At 42.0% G+C, this 16,762-nt stretch overlaps 1 protein-coding gene across 1 annotated transcript in view; it reads right to left on the bottom strand.

Annotated features, from left to right (window-relative positions):
• Nucleotides 1–2,450: 2,450 nt before the first annotated feature.
• Nucleotides 2,451–16,762, bottom strand: part of ntn1b (netrin 1b) — a 49,581-nt gene continuing 35,269 nt past the window's right edge. Inside the window, exons 4-7 of the mRNA XM_063471338.1 lie at nt 15,682–15,831; nt 14,509–14,562; nt 12,201–12,275; nt 2,451–4,826 (exon numbers count right to left, since the gene is read on the bottom strand). Of these exons, the coding sequence (XP_063327408.1) occupies nt 4,507–4,826; nt 12,201–12,275; nt 14,509–14,562; nt 15,682–15,831 (599 nt within the window). The 3' untranslated portion in view covers nt 2,451–4,506. The remainder of the gene's footprint in view (nt 4,827–12,200; nt 12,276–14,508; nt 14,563–15,681; nt 15,832–16,762) is intronic.

The following is a 16,762-nucleotide window of genomic DNA, read 5'->3' as shown; positions in this document are numbered from 1 at the left end:
ATCCAACACAAATGATCTGCGCTGCAGGACACAGTTCAAGTTCTTTGGCAGCGGCCGATGTTTTCATTTATTTGCTGCTAATGCTTTACTATTGGCGTCACATTTTTCTGTCACACTGACACCTCAGTTTAAAGAAGTCACGTCTGCAGAAAAACGAACCAAATCCTGTAGATTTAAAACAACGTAGCAACGCGATCGTTTTTCAGATACTTTAATTATCTAAATGTAATGTAATCTTTGACAACAAGAATATACTTCAACAAAAACAAGACACTATATTTTGTAAGTGCTTACTTTTCTGTACAGCATAGAAATGCTCCTTGGCTCCACTCAGTTGCTTTGTAGCAGAGAAAATATGATAGTCATTTGTACACAATATGGACAAAAGTACTGCCACCTACACTTTACACCTACATGAGCTGCTCAGCCATGGAAACCCATGCATGAAGCTCTTGGCACACAGTTTTTGTACTGATGTTAATGATGTTAAAGATTTGGAACTCTGTAGTTTTACGCACTAAATGCTTCTGTAACGTTACATGGTCCGATACTTTGTGGCTGAGTTGCTATGGGTCCTAAATGCTTTGCAACAGAGACAGTATAAAAGATGCACGAAGCTGCTATGACATCACCCACTGCTTTTCTTGAGTTGCATTTTGAACCCTCGACATGAGAGTTTCCTCCATCATAACTGCAACAAAACCCCGGATGTAAATGGACTGGTTCTTACATAGCGCTTTTCTACTCTTTCTGAGCACTCAAAGCGCTGTACACAACTTGTACATTCACCCATTCGCACAAGCACATTTTTCTAAGTGCTTTCTAAGTAATATTGACACACACATTCATACTCAATTTGGGGTTAGTATCTTGCCCAAGGATATTTGACATGCAGACTGGGGAAGCCAGGGATCAAACCACCAACCTTCCGATCAGTAGATGACCCACTGATGACCACCTGAGCTACAGCCACTCATGGATGTGTGAGTCTGGTTATGAAACTGCAAATTATTTGTGATTACCAACTCGTTTGCCTTTCAGTTTGATACCACACATAATCCTGCATTTTCAAACATGTTATAACGAAACAGAAAACTGCTATAGGACTGGAAGACTTTTTGCAACCACAGCTGCTATCTGGTAGCCTGGTTTGTGGCACTTCCAGGCCGGTTTCATTTATCTGACCCAGAAGCTATGTCCATGTTTTATACTGTTTATGCTTTGCAATAATAGAACTTAAGCAGAGGTGCTTAATTTTATACACCTGGGGACATAGGACTGAAAACATATAAATGATAAATTTAAGATATGTAGCCTAATACGTTTGTCCCTACAGTGTAAGTGTAATGGCAACTGAAATATACAATACTGTGCAAAAGTCTTGAGCCACCCCTTCATTTCTCTATATTTTGCTAGGAAAATGGGAAATGGGTGGGGTTTTTTTGTTTTTTGTTTGGAAACATCTCCACACATTCATAAAAGCACAGCAGACACGCCACTGGTTCATCCCTTAAATAAAAAAGGCCAGTTTGTCTTCAGATGGTTAGGTAAAGATAAACTTTGAAAGACCTTCAGAAAGTCGAGAAAACTTCTGGTCAAAACCACTTTAAAAAATTACAAGTAAGTCAGGCTCTTTGGAAGCAAAGTATAAAGAATAAAGGGGTGAGTTGAGACTTTTGCACATAAGTGTAATTTGTTAAATTGATTGCTTTTTATACTCTTTATTCTGTATATTGTGCAATAAATCTCAATAAATGTGCAGCTTTTTTTATTGCAACGATATGTCAGGATCTAAAACCTTTAAACTCAACATTGATGCGAGCATCTGGTATTGGATCTGACAGCTGCAATGTCTACATCAGTATTTTGTCATTATTTAAAATGTAACCCTTTTTAACTACCTGCTGCATTAAAGGCAAATCTGTGTGTTTACCCCTTTACTGTGTGTCAAATCTACTTGTTCTGAAACCTCCTGAACTCCTTTCCTGTACTTAGCGTGTAACTACCAAATAAGTATTTGCATGATCTCTCATACCCAAATTATACTTTTGGGGGCTGTAATCTAGAGTGTTACCAGAATGGAAAAATCTACAATTTTATATTTGGCAGGACTTTCAGGAACATTTTATTGTGTTTGATCTTTGCTTCTTATGTCTTGCAATCCAAAATTCGTATTACAAAGTGGTTTCCAGTTGCAGCTGAAACTTAAAGCAAATAGTAGGAACCGTGCGCGTTGTGTCGTGATAGCAAAAGAAGCTTTTTGATCATAAGAAGAAATAGGAGCTAAACATGCAATTTCAGCAAGAGATCCTCATTTGGCGTTTTTTCTTTCTTTCTTTTTCTTTTCTTTTTTTTTTTTTGCACAGCTTTATTTCAAATTAAATTTCAGGTCTGCTAAGCTGTTCAAGAGCCAAACACGCATCAATCATTTTCATTACAGCCATCTAAAATCCAAAAGTAAAAAATAAAAGATCGACAGCAAAACACCACAAAAGCCACATTTTTTTGTCATGTGTCATTAAATATATTCATTTTCGATAAACATAATATATTAGTATTACAAGACATTACACAACCATTTGCAATGGACACTGCTAAACAACATTTACAAGCCAATGTATTAACATGAGCAGATAATTATTCTGATATAATATTCATGGAGAACAAAAGTCTGGCAGGGCGTACCTTTCTGCAGATGCCTGCAGGTTGAAAAATGTTGGTACAGCTGAGTGAGCGAAGACTTTGTAAAAACTTTGTAATCAACAAATACATACAGTATGATGCACAGAGTACTGAGGTGTACCCGTGTATTTACATCAAAGTGTACATGTGTGTATTTGGGTGTTGCTTGTGTGCGTGTGTGTGTGTGTAAATTCAGTCCAAGTTTCTCTCAGTGTATGTGTGTGTGTGTGATTGTGTGTGAGAGAGAGTATGTGTGATCCCCTGGGTGCACAACATGAGAAATTTGTCTGACATTCATTTGTTTGTCTTTTTCTTTTATTAAACCTCTAGTATTTAAAAAAAAACAACTCTGGTTAATTTCACATGGAGATAGATCTAGTTAATGTTTTAACAACAAAAAAAAGTAATACTATACAGCTATATAACATGTAGACAATCGGTCATGCCTTTTTGTCCAGTACCAAGTCTTAACGATGAAATTCAGTCCTCAGAAAGTCGTTTTGAGGTGAAGAATATTTTACACAGTGTGCTAAATAAACATCTGTGATATTTTTTTTATCACTCCACAGGTTATTTTCCCACAACATTGAATATTGTGTACAAAGTAAATGTGTACATAATTCACAATCATCATTAGCCAGTCAGCTACAGTAAATAGTGAGCATGCAGTTTGTCAGTGGTATGAGGTTTGCTTGATAGGTCGATATTCTCTCTCTCTCCCCCTTTTTTTTAATGAGGTGAAATAGTTCACTTCATCAGTTCTCCCACTGGGAAATGCTTGGGAAGTCCAACTTACAATTAGTCCTTTATTAAAGAAAAAAACTACATTCTGACTCCACTGTAGTTGTGATTTATACAGGGTTGTTACAGTCCACCAGAAACATCAGCCTATGGAGTCACGAGTGAGGCAAGCGGGGTTTCTACTACCTATACATTCTATTAAATGGTAAAGGCTTGTTTTTTTCCCTTTTTTGGACAGCACTCTAAAAATGTTGGAACATATTTTATATGTTTTTAAACATCTGACTAGTAAAAATAAGTGCATGGTTGACAAATCTACTCTACACCTACTTGATGCTACGGCATCGTCTACTAAAAATAATGTCTATGTATCCACATATGGTTACTTTACATTGCAGAGGTCACAACCACAACATACTGTTGATATATCAATAAGCGCTGAGCAAAGGCTTGCTTGTAGTGAGATCATTGTACAGAAAAATGGCATTTTTTTCTTGTTTTACTGAGGTAACACTCGCCTATGAGCAAGAATGGCACTATAAGACAACAATTACCATATTTTCACTTGCATCTGAAAATTTTTTGCTAAAGTTTGGCAGGTTGTGGAGAGAAACTACGGCCGTGCTATAAGTCTTCATTGAACTAGACAATGATTTTTACAGCACAGTGGAAAAAGATCCTCTGAAGACACAAACAGGGTGACAGAGAAGGTGTGTCACTCTTTAAAAACCGAGCAAGGGGCTTTAATAAAAATGCATTGTGGGTAAAATGATCAGGGTGAGACATATCTGTAACATTAGGTGCAAACTCTGCAATAATACAACAAAACAACCGCTGAAAGACAGACTGTTGAATGAGCTCCTTCACAACTGTTCCTAAAGAAGAAAACACTAAACTCTTCGCTCCAGCTCAGAGCAGCAGCACTCAGTCATTTCCACATTTCTCCTACGTATTACCTGTCTCTCTATTTTTAATTCTTCCAGTTTTTTTTCATCCATCCTTATCCCTCTTCCTTGATTTCATCCCATCAGAGGCCTAATTCTGCCTCTGACTCTTTTTTTTCCCTCTCCTCCGCAGATACTTTTAGCACTTCCCCCTCTTGTCGCGCTGTTGGAACTTCCTCAGCCTGCGGCCCCACAGGTCCTTCCAAGGGATGAGGAGGCTTCCCTTGTCGGCAACTACGCCGCTCTGCCCAGGGGAGTCGTCGTCTGTACCCAGGAGCAGGTACTTCCTTCCGGGCTTAATCTTGGGACATTTGCAGGCCACGTCCTTGGCGCGCACCCACAGCAGCTGGTCTCCACGACGGATGCGGTGCTCACCTTGTTTGTAGATAGAAATTATGTTGACCGTGAACTTCCACCACTCGCCCGCCTTGTCACCCTTAAGAACGTGCACTTGAACAGCTGGTTTAAGAGAAAAGCACAGGTTAAGTCACCCACAAGAAAAAGTGATTCAAGTCATATAGTAATATAGTAATATAGTGTGGATATCAGCACCCCTTGTACTGGTTAAAATCTAAATATTTGGCTAAAATTACAGGTAAATGTCAAATATTTTGCCAAATTCAATGCAAACCAGCAGGGGTGTGTCTACAGCCGAGGTATGGGGTGGACCATTTAACTGAACATATAATCCCCAACACCAATTAAACATTAAAGTTGTATACGCAATAACTGCAGCCCAATAATATCCTGAATAAGACTGTAAAAAGTGTCATGTTACATGAGTACATTTAAGGTACTTCAAGTATATTTCAATATACTAGTATACAGTGAACTATTGGGGCACTTAAAAAGGATTGTATCTTATACTTCTTTTCCACTTTTCAATAAAGTATCCATCAACAAGGCTATTTTCAAACTGTTAAGCAGGTCTGCTTTCCTGATAACAAATATGCAATAGGATGCACGGCTGCATAACTTGAAAATTGTGGCTTGTACACAAGTTTTCCACATTGAAGTACATTAACCTCCTAGGACCTGGCGTCCACATATGTGGACATCACATTTTGGGTTGTCTAGACCAAAATACAAAATTTTGCTCTACAAGGGCCTGATATCCACTTACGAGGACATTGTACTGCCGCTGTTCTATTGAAATTTTAGATGAATATCCTCATATGTGGCTCTCATTTTTCTCAGAAGCAAAAATCTGGTAAAAAAAAAAAAAAAAAAATCTGGTAATTCTTTGTTTTTACATTCATCTGGTCCCAACATGCACAAATATCAAAGAGAAATTAAAAATGAATGTAATGGAAGAGTTCAGGTCTCAGAAGGTTAAATGTTTCTGACTAAATAGTCTGATTTCCTGTGGCCCCTGTTGTGCATTCTCAGCCACTCCCCATTTTAAAAGTCCTGGAAACAACCCTGGATACCAGTGACAGAAAAACATATTGTAACAGTGTCAACTTGTATGATATAATTATAATTATATATAAAATCGACTTCTATAAGTATACACTATAGCAAATAGAGTCCTTCAAAATTATTTTAAATGACCACATTTGCCTTGAAATGAATTGGTGAAGTGGAAAAATAGTGGGAATGATTGACAAGCACCTTCTATTTCAACAGCGTTTATATATCATTGCATGAAAGGGTGAATAAAAATGTCTGTTTGAACATTACCCAGTAATCTGCAGCATATCACAGGCCCCTCCCTTCATCTCTGACCTAGGACCTTTCCTTTTCGTGCCCCTGAGCACACTCCCTATTACAGCAACAGTTTCCACAGCACTCCCTGACTCCCTTTGCACTCGCTTTCTGATGTAGAACATCTGAAAGCACGCATCAGCATGAAGGGCACGGAGGCATTTTACTTTTGGGTGGGAAGGCTGGGTTAAAGAGAGAAGAAATAGGATATAGGGTTCTCTAATTCTTTTTTCAAAACATAACTGGCCAAAAAGAAGTTTTATAGAAAAACACCACATCTGCTACTAATATAACTTCTGAAACGAATGCTTTTCAGTTGGTCTTTCAGGTGTTAGATCTGAACATCTAAACACGGACGTCCTCAGGCTAAATCAGGCCGAACCTGGTAACTATCGGTGCACCACTTGCAAGTGATATGTTCATACCATGATGTGACTCGAGCTCCACCCGCTGACGCTTTCTTGTGTAGATTCTCCATCAAACCAAGCAGGTAATTACTGCATCACTAAGATAGCAGCAAGGGCCAAACAGCAAAGATGCCGGAGCTAATATGTTCTTATAGTGAAGGACTCTTCCTGGGAGGGAGGGTTAGCTTGGTATGCATAGTATATCATCTAAGCTCCAGATTCTCAAAGAGAGGCCCGTGGGTCTAATGGTTCATCAAGCAATTATATTCTGCTTTTCATACATCAATTGTATTATAAAACAGCAAACCATGAATTGGAATCCCTAAATTGCCATCACATTGATGGAGCTCGGATTTAGAAATTACTAACTATAGAGTGCTACTGAGATGTATGGAAAGTTTGTACACTTGTCCTCTTGGTCGATGTCCGTGCAAGCTTCTCCCGTGCCAGTACGGACGCTTTTTAGCACCTAAACACGATCTAATCTGGACAAGACTTCATTAGATTACATATAATGCTCATTTGTATACCCAATTTAACGCTGTGTCAGCTAATGCTTTACCTCTGCAGTTTTATAATAATAACAAAATAGGGTTTCCTTTCTCTGTTTTTAAAGCAGGTTGGCCTTATAGTCGCCTTTCTGGCTTAACACGATCACTTTCCGTGTTCATCGCCCGTCTTATATCGCTGCCAAGAATGCAGAGAACTGAAGGAGTGGGGTGTTTAAGTATGTGTGTCGATGCATGGTGTGAGCAAATTGCACACAATTTCAGAAGAAAGAAGGTTTGTTGGGCTGAGTAGAGGGAGCTCTCACAGCCCCGCCATTCATCGCAGCCCTCTCCTTCATCCAGACACATAAAGGGTGTGTGAGGAGGAGGAGGGGGAGGAAAGGAGGGGCCACTATTTGTCTTCGCAGCCACAGAAAAAGTTCCAGCAGAATCGGGATGTGTTTCCGACCTCATGAGCTGTCCGGGTTCTGCTCCCAGAGCCCCATCCAACTTCACAGCGTGAGAATCCAGTGGAGATAGCGCTCTCCTCCCCAGAGCTGCTGTGCTCGACTCATTGGAGGAGACTCTGTCAGGCGCAGTCTCTCTGTCAGTGTCTGCCTCTCTCTCTTTCTCTCTCAAGTATGTTTTCAGTCTTTGCGACGTATTCAAACACACACAAATCCACACACACCTTCTGCCACTTGGTTTGAGCTAAATAGACAGCACAGAGGGAACGGGAGCACGGGGTCAAGCAATCTATTACAAAATAGCGCACACTGTTTGGTGAGGCAGACTGTGAGAGGAAGTGTGAGATGATCCTGCAACTCGCACAATGGCTGCCAACCGAGCCTCCCTCTCACAGCCAAACTTCCCACTGGGTTTATCTTCTTTGGGTGTGCTGCGACTTGACACTGCGTGCCACCAACAGGCGAGGGCTAATGAAATTAGAGCTCGCTTAATTACCGTGCAGAGGCCCCTGTCCCCTCTGGTTATCAGCTGAGTGAATGATCAGGGACCTGTTACCCTCGGGTGAGCGAAGAGAGGTGGCCAGCTAGGCTGGGAGGCCCTGCCTTTGAGCACCATCCCGGAGCGTCGGTAAACACGCGGCCCTTTGATTCATTGTCCTCCCTGTGGCAGGGAGAAGGGAGGGTATGTGTGTGCAGAGGAGGGTGTCAGGCGAGAATATAATCCCTTTGTGTCCTCCGTCTCCGTAGCTACGGCAATGATGAAAAACAAAAATTGAATAAACAAAACATATTTCTTTTTCTCCGGGGTGGCAATCCGTCACCGTCTGGTTAATTTACCACCTGTTTGCGCCCCGAGGAATGCTCTGTGCCGGCGGAGTGCACAACTGTGTTTAAACAGAGGGCCCCTTCCCGTGACCCCCGGGGGGCCTGCATCGCCACTCACACATGGGGGTGCCCCCCCTCTCCTAAGAACAGAAAAGAGACTCAAAAACCCCACAAAAGCGAGGCGACAGGCCTGAGAAATGAATTAGACCACGGCAAAGGAAATGCATGCTAAGCAATGATGTCTGCCATAATGCCCCAGCGCCGCGCCGGCAGAATCATCTGCTTCCAGAGTTTTTAGGAGAAACTTTAGAGACAATTAAAGGAACCGCCCGCTTTTTTTTTCTTTTCTTAATGAACGTGGCAGATTTATAGCTGCACGGCCTGTCTCAGCTCCAGTAACTAAGACTTAAGTCAAGGGAAATATGAATAATAGCTACATTTGGCTCAGTAGCAAAATGTCACAAATGGACTGAATTACTGTCTTCCCAACTGTAAAGGGCAGGGGCGGGGGGTCAAATACAGTTGGGCAATTTATAGTTGGATGCTGTTTAAAGTGTAACTGATGCCGTTTCACCAATGATTTTGATTGAAAGACACATTAGTCAGCTCTGATAGAGATCAACGTAACTGGAAAGGAACGGCTCTCAGCAGCCCTGATCAGGACAAACTTTTTGCAGCAACCAGTTTTTGCATGAATTGACGTGAAGTTAGTTTTACTGAGTTAACTAAAAACTGGGTGGTTTACCTTTTCCGGATAATGTGCTGAAACTTTTTGTGTATCTGTCTCTGTTGTTAACAAATGTGTGTCCAGTGATAACAGATAATGGATAACAGTGTGACTGATTAGCATTGCTGAAAATCTGCATTGAATCATTTACCATGTAGATGAATGGAGAGATAGAGTGAAATTAAATAACTGCATATGTTATTTTGTCTATTTTATCACCCTACCACTGTGTGGTTGTGGTTTCTGTTTCATAATGGACCTGCATCATTAATCATCAAAACATCAAATATCCTGCAGCCAGTTTTAACACAGTGATAGTGATATTTATATACACCTGGCAGTGCCGTGTTAACGGTTTGTTGCAGCCGCTTCGTGTCCTGCACATTCACTGACGGCATAATTTGATTTCTGTGTATTTTGGCCTCCCTTATAGTTTGTGATTTGCTCTGAAATTGCAGTAGGTTTTGCAAAAAGCTTCAGAATAACCAGCCTGGGCAAAGCGTATGTGAGTGTGCATGTTTGTGCGATCTCTTTGTCTTTTACAAGCTCTGCTGCAGGGGTGCAAAGCTGCCATCATTAGTTCAGAGATCCATACTTTGATTCTTTTACAACTGGTTGTATATATAAGGCTTTTACCCACTACAAAATAGTGAGAAAGCAATGCATCTAAGCATTACTTTCTGTGAGATATAATAACTAACCTCATGTTGTGTTTCAGCCTTTTAAAGTCACCAAAGTGATTAGACCGCCCTTTTTGGATGTCAAGAACAATATCAGACTCACATCTGCATTGTAAATTTTTAGCTGGAGGCAAAAGCCAGTTAGCTTAGCTGGCTATTAAGAAGAAAAAAAGCTAATTTGCGGGGAAAAAAATCACAAATTAGAATGTGCATGAAGTAATCAAATTAAATTCAGGCAAGTCACAAAGTGAAGCTTAGTCACTATCCCAGAAGATCAGCTAGCATCAGCAAATTCCGTGTTGGATATCTATTTAAGCTGCTGTAGCCTGCACATAATCACAGTGCATTTGCATGCCACTTTGCAACCCACCTGAACACCAGCCCCACCTTCCGTACTGTGACTGACTTAATCAGTATCAGGTCTGTTGATTCCTGTTTTGTCTTGCTGCTTCCCCCCTCCTGCTTTCAAAATATTTGTGTCAAAAATGGTAACAGATCCACTGCCAAATCCAAATTACAGCGCATGGAAATAACAATCTTCCTTTAACTATAATGATTGATTGAATTATTAAATTTCCAGTTTTCGGCCAAAGTAATCTATTGCAAGCCAAGCTCAACTCAAGCCAGACTTTCTTCACGTTAGCTGGCTCCACAAAAAAAACCCAGTAAGAGACAACCGTGATGGTTGGGCTTACGAAGCCCCAGCTTTCTCCTGTTAGGTTTTGTGTGTGCTCACATAAAGTTAGACTTTTGTCTAATTTAGTCAAAAGGAACAGCTTGTGGAGGGCTGTGAATAAAAAAACGGTTATTTTGGCAAAAAGCAACAGAGGTGCTACAAAAAAAAAAGGCCAGATCAAAGTAAATTTCACATTACTGACTAAATATTCACTCTGAAAAATACTAATAGGCCATAATGGATTAAAACTTTGCAGTGCCCACAATGTCCCTCTGCTCAAGATGGCACATGTGCAGGTCCACCAGAAGTTTTTTAATGAAACTGAGCTCTACAGCAACAACTGGACCCATTGTGTTTATATGGAGCAAAATGGTGAGTATGACCCAAAGAACACCATCCTCACAGTCAAGCACGGAGGTGGAAACATTATGCTTTTGGACATTTTTCTGCTTAGGGTACAGGATGACTTTGCCGCATTGAAGGGCAAATGTATCCTAAAATCTTTGATGAGAACACTGAAGATGGGTCATGGATGGGTCTTCCAGCGTGATAGTGACAGAAAACATACCAACTAAGGAGTGGATAAAGAAGAAGCACAATACGATCATGTAGAAAATTTGTGCACTTCCAAGCAACAGCAAAGAAAATGAAAGGATTTAGAGTTTCTGTAAAGATCAGTGGGCCAAAATCCCCCCTGAGATGTGTTCAAACCTGGAGAATAACTGCAAGAAATGTGTTACCACTGTGCTCACAAACAAGGATTTCTCAACCAAGTACTAAGTGATGTTTTGCTTGAGGATCAAATACTTATTTCAATCAATGAAATGCAAACAAATGTATAACTTTTAAGTAATGTGTGTTTTTTTATGGTTTATTGATTCATATTCTGTCTCTTTGCATCAAAATGAAACTACCATAAAAATTTGAGACTGTGCATTTCTTTGGAAGTGAGCAAATTTGCATATTCAGCAAAGGATCCTTTCATTACTTTCTCCACTGTATAGCTCCAAATGTTGGTATGCGTACTTTAAATACTTTTTTGTTACAATATGACGTTTTTAACATATCATACTTTTGCTGACATATTAATTTTGTCCCATACTTTTCTCATACCTCACACTTTTTTAAATGACTGGTTCTAATCATGTAAGACCAGTAACTCGCACCAGTGTGCCAGTTGCAGCATCATCTGACCATCCACATTTGCGTTCCAGTATGGATCCTGCACGCATTTGCATTTTCAAAACATCCTCTATTTCCTAACAAACACACTCTTTTAACACAAACATCTGGTATGAAGTCAGGCTGAGTGTGGTGACTGGCCAACTATTTTTATATCGCTATAGCCACGCAACTGCACAAACAACTTTAATAAGTGACTTAATCAAGGTTAAACACCCACGGTGACCCATGCTAATGGTAATTCTGATGTATACGCACCTTCAAATGAGTCTCTATTGTACTCATGAGGGATAAGAAAAGAAATATGTCACCAGCGTGATGTGATCAGATCAGCTGAATCAGCATAACAAATGAGCAATTACAACTTGACAGAATGTTGGCTGGCGGTCACACATCTTGAAAAGCTTAATTTTCAGGAGAGTGCTTTTTTTTATAAACCTTTTTTTTTCCAGGGGTCAAACATGTTAGCTTGAGTGCATGGAAACTCTCATCAGAGAGAGCAGAGATGGTTTTATATTAGTGGATGTGTCTTAAGGCTATTTAAAATAACCCAGCAGTAAAGCACAAAGACCAGCTACATGGTGTGGACTGACTATGCTCCGGATCAGATTAATTGAGACATTTGACCTTGTGACATCTGGCGAGGCATATTCCTGTGTGCTGGACTCACTCACCGTAGTCTTTTTTACAGTATTTCTTCATCGTGATCTTCATTTTGCCCTTGGAAGCTTTACAGTGAGATTCGCAATCTGAGGAAAAGAAGACAGAGAAGGGGAAGGAGTTTAAGAAAATGTTTTAAATTTACATTCGCAGCATGTGAGCTTCGTCAGACAGGGCTTCAGATGGATGACCTTCACATTTAGTCCCTTACGTCACGCTCCTTGTGCCCCCGGGGTCTTAAGGATGCTTTCAAAGTGCCACTGTGAAACAGATTACAGCTTACACAGATCCTCCTGTGTCCGTCAACACGCTCCTACTATACGCCTCCCATGTTTTTCCATTCCAGCCCGCTCCCTCGTCACTGTCCTGGCATCCCTTATGTCAGCTCTGAGGGCTGCTGAGGTCACTCGTGCACAAGAGAAGGTCACAGGGGGGGAATTAACCGGAGACCTACCAGACATTAGTGGGGACCCTTAGCACACTCTAAGCCACATGAGGCGAGAATGTGAATACTCTAAGGCTGACCGGGGCTAAATGTTCTGGATCCCCCCAGAGAGTAGCAGTGACAGAGAAGCTCACAGACTTATGATTAATGTCTCAGCAGCGTCCCCCCCTGCACTTTTACCTCACTGTATGTGAACGTGGGTTTGAGCGCCATGGGGCTTTATCGATGGCCACTCTGGTGTGCTGTCACCCCGCCAGGTACCTTTTGTAATGAGGAAGGTGGTGGTGGGACCAGAGGCCAAACTGAAAATTGAAATCATTTGTTCCCTCCACTTTCCACTGACTGACACAAATTGGAAGCAGACCATCTCCAAGTGTACCCCCGCCGCCCCCTCCCACTTCCCACTCTGCCTCTCACAGAGCAATAAGCCTTGTGCTCCTTTCTCTGGGGGGGGTGGGAAAGCTGGGCTGGGCAGTCTGAAGAGAAAGGAGGGGGGCAATTGAGAGAGAGGGGGAACCTTTCAGCTTGCCTGAATATGGACAAACTTCATTATTTCTTCCAGCCCTCTGTCCAGTCTTCCCCTTTCTTCCCCATTATACTCTGTGTGAATGAGGTTGCCTGGGTAATGATGGAGAAAGAAAAAAACACCCCTCTCCTCCCTCTCAAAAAAAAAAGGAGAGAGAGAGAGGGAGAGGAAAAAAGAGCGGTTTGGGACGTGGGATGAGGATTGAATTCATGTATGTAGAGAAAGCATTTCTGCTGGAATTCCTGGCTGGTTTCTGGGTTGGCGGGAAAAATAAGAAAAGAGGAAATCCCAAAGTAAATGAATCTGACGAGTCCATCTCGAGCGTGCCTGATTTCCATGTAAATGAAGTGGTGGTGGTGGTGGGGCTCTTTATCTCCTGCAGGCCCCTGGGGGCCTTCATCATACCTTTCTTTGATAGCTGACGTTGCCCATTAGCCCCTTAGCGCAATTGCTGCAGTGGGCCATTACACCCACGGCTCTCATTAAGGTCCAATCTCCTGCTGTGAGGACAAACGCCCCCTTTGTGTATCTCTGCAGCAGTGCCACGTTCTTTCTGCGGGGTCCCCGGGGACCACACTGCTCCTAATTTGGAGGGTGGTGTCTGTTTGGAGTCTCTGACAGGAATCCAAACTCCACACAGCCTCGGCAGTCACTATAGCAGGAAGTGGGGCTCGCAACAAAGCGCGCTGAAGTCAGTGGCGCCACTCTCGTCAGACGCTGATCGATGATCAGAGGTGACTCAGCCTATTTAAACAAACCTGGATCACGGTGAAAACTCATTAATATGCTGAAATTTATTTAAGCTGCTGTTGGTTATTTAAGAATAATTTGAAATAGGACAGACCTTCCCCAAAAACTGCTGCACATTAAAGGTATACTAGCGTGGCACATGATCCAATGCCAGCAGCCTGACATGGAGATTCTTGTCAGAGCACATGAACAATAGGTTCAGGCAGAGCTTCACTGCTGGTACAGCCAGCCTTGATTGAAATACAAACTGGTGCAAATGAAGCATGTAATCAGATTAGGGCCGAAACCCCGGGGAGGCTGCTGGGCAGGCTGGGAATACGGGCAACAAGGCCACAGGGAGCACTGGCAAAATATCTGGAGTTTACATCAGCATCAGTCTGACCTCGCCGACGCGCGTTTAGCTGAGGAGCGTGGAAAGATGTGCGTGTGCTCAAAATGCACTTCTGATTTCACGCATGGAGGAACAGTTGGCTTAGTTAAAAAAAAATCCCACCCACAATGAGACACTAACATAGCTGAATTAATATAAATGAAAGGGCAACAGCAGCTTGAAAACAGAATTTTATTTTAAAAAAGACACAACATCTGTTTGGTTACTCACCTGTCGGCTCCTCGTAGCTGCTGTAAGTCGCTGTCGGAGATGCAGCTGGGATCTCTGTGACAAAGTAAGGAGCACAGTGAAGAGACAATTTTCTCTGCCGCCATATTGTTCTGTATATTGAATAGCGATAATTCCATCTGTGAGAACATGAAGGAATTTCCAAGTGCCGTCGGACACGAAGCCGATTTTGACACACAGATGTACTGAAAAGATTTCCTATTAATGTCCTGCTCCCTCCTGACTCTGGTATGTTGTAGGTACAGTGAGCCAAGTCCGCTGGTCTCGTTAAACTCGGAGCTGGCAGCGATTTAGATATACACAAAAATTTAATATCATACTATTAAAACCAAAGGACATTATCTCAAAAAGTTACAAGAAACCAAATCCATTCTACTCTACTAGCTGAGTCTCTTCCAGCTTTTACACCACATTTGTAACTGCCCCAACAAAATTAAAGAGATCCTGGTCCAGCAGGTTTGCGCTTTGAAATTATCTTTGTGAATTCTGTCCAAACTCTCTGATTCTTACTGTACAAACACCACTGCTCCACTTCCACATGTGGGCTTTATCAGAAATGTCAACCCTGTTAACACAGGGGACAATCATTAGCGCGTATATGTCCACCATGGACGTTTCTGTTGTCTTATCTGTTCATACCAGCCACCTACGATGTCCCGAGCTAAAGCAGCTACTAGTGACCCATCTTTGCTTTTGTGAGGCGTTGGTGTTTACTGCCAAGGGCCTGGAATCTGCCAGGGGTAGATACAGCCAATAAACATATCAGCCATCGATCCCTTGGATTCATTCCGGGGGATTTACTGCGAGTTAACGGCCTCGAAGGCAAACAAGGCCATATTAGTCAAGCTGTAATCGTCTGTTTATCCAGACTCAGGCTTAAACAGCCAAATATCTATCCAAAGTGATGGAACAAGGGGATAAAAATAACACGGGATGAGAGCCAGAGAGCAATGGATTCATGGATAAAAAGGCACGTTCTGTCCTTTTCAGGTCCTCTCTGTGAGGCACTTAAGGCAGAATTTCTTCAACCTGGGTGCCATCACCTCCAATTAGAGGTGTAGGAGGTGATCTGGTTAAAGGTGTGCTTGTAGCAACATTTAAAATGGCAAAAAAACACAATTTTTGATAAATAAAAGTGGTAGAAGTAGCCCTTACTGATACAGGGAGCTATGGGAGAGCGGCTCTGCTGGTAGCCCTTGGCACAGCGGTTGCAGGTGATCCCTGTCACTCCGTCCTTGCAGGGACACTGGCCTGTTGTCTGATTACACGTCTTCCCTGCTGCTCCAACTGGATGGCAATCGCATGCTAAAGAGGGAAGAAGAGCACCAAGCTAAACTGTACACAAGTAAACAACTTGCAAGTTAAAAAGAAAGAAAGAAAGGAAACACGAGCAGTTAAAAGTAAAAAACAGATATCAGCTTACAAATGACTACAGCATGTCTCGGGCCTGTCCTCTGCTGACTCTACATATTCTATACAATAAAAAAGTCATCTTAGCACTAAAACCTAGTAAGAAATCATTCACATTAGAGCAGGCTGTGTTTTGCTTCCAGACCATCACAGATGGGGAACTGGGCCCTGCACCAGCATAAAACCTCAATCAAATTACACTGCTTCCCTCCACCCATTACGACCATAAGATTCTTCATTAGGTCTGCTTTGGAAGGCACGCAGAAGGGTAAATAACTTGATTAATTACAGTGTTTCACTTTCACTGCGCAGCACGACACCAAATGTTTGGCGTGTGCGCGTCACGGATGTGTTTGTGCGTGAGGGTAGGGAGCTTCTCGCGAGCCGGTTTTGAGTCCTCCGCTTCGGTGCGATCAGACAGGCTGTGCGCTCTTCAGATTGAGTTTCCAATGTAAAGCCTTTTGGCAAAAGGGCTCCTTGCAAATACTGCCTGAATAATGTTTCCCAGTAATGGACGAGTGGAACGCACTTCAAAGTGTGTTTAAGCTTTTAGTTGGGAGGATCGCACGTTAAATGTGAGAAATTTGTTCTGTGTGTGTGTGCGCCCTGCCAAACTTTTACTATAAAGCCAGTGTTTGAAGTTGAAGCCCAGCCTCCCTATTAGTCCTGCATGTGTACCAGCAGAGTCATTCGAAATTTGCTTGAAGTGGTCCAGTAGACGTTGCTTTTTACTTGGAATTTATGGAGCTTTATGATGCTTATTAAATCTTTCTTTAAGAAAGCCTAACGTCTTTGTTTTTCTTCTGCCTCATTCGTATCATATAAA

This window comes from Pelmatolapia mariae, linkage group LG4 (genome assembly GCF_036321145.2).
Source record: "Pelmatolapia mariae isolate MD_Pm_ZW linkage group LG4, Pm_UMD_F_2, whole genome shotgun sequence".
Taxonomy (NCBI): Eukaryota; Metazoa; Chordata; class Actinopteri; order Cichliformes; family Cichlidae; genus Pelmatolapia; species Pelmatolapia mariae.
Note: the sequence above shows the minus strand (reverse complement) of the source record. Positions and strands in the feature narration are given on the sequence as shown.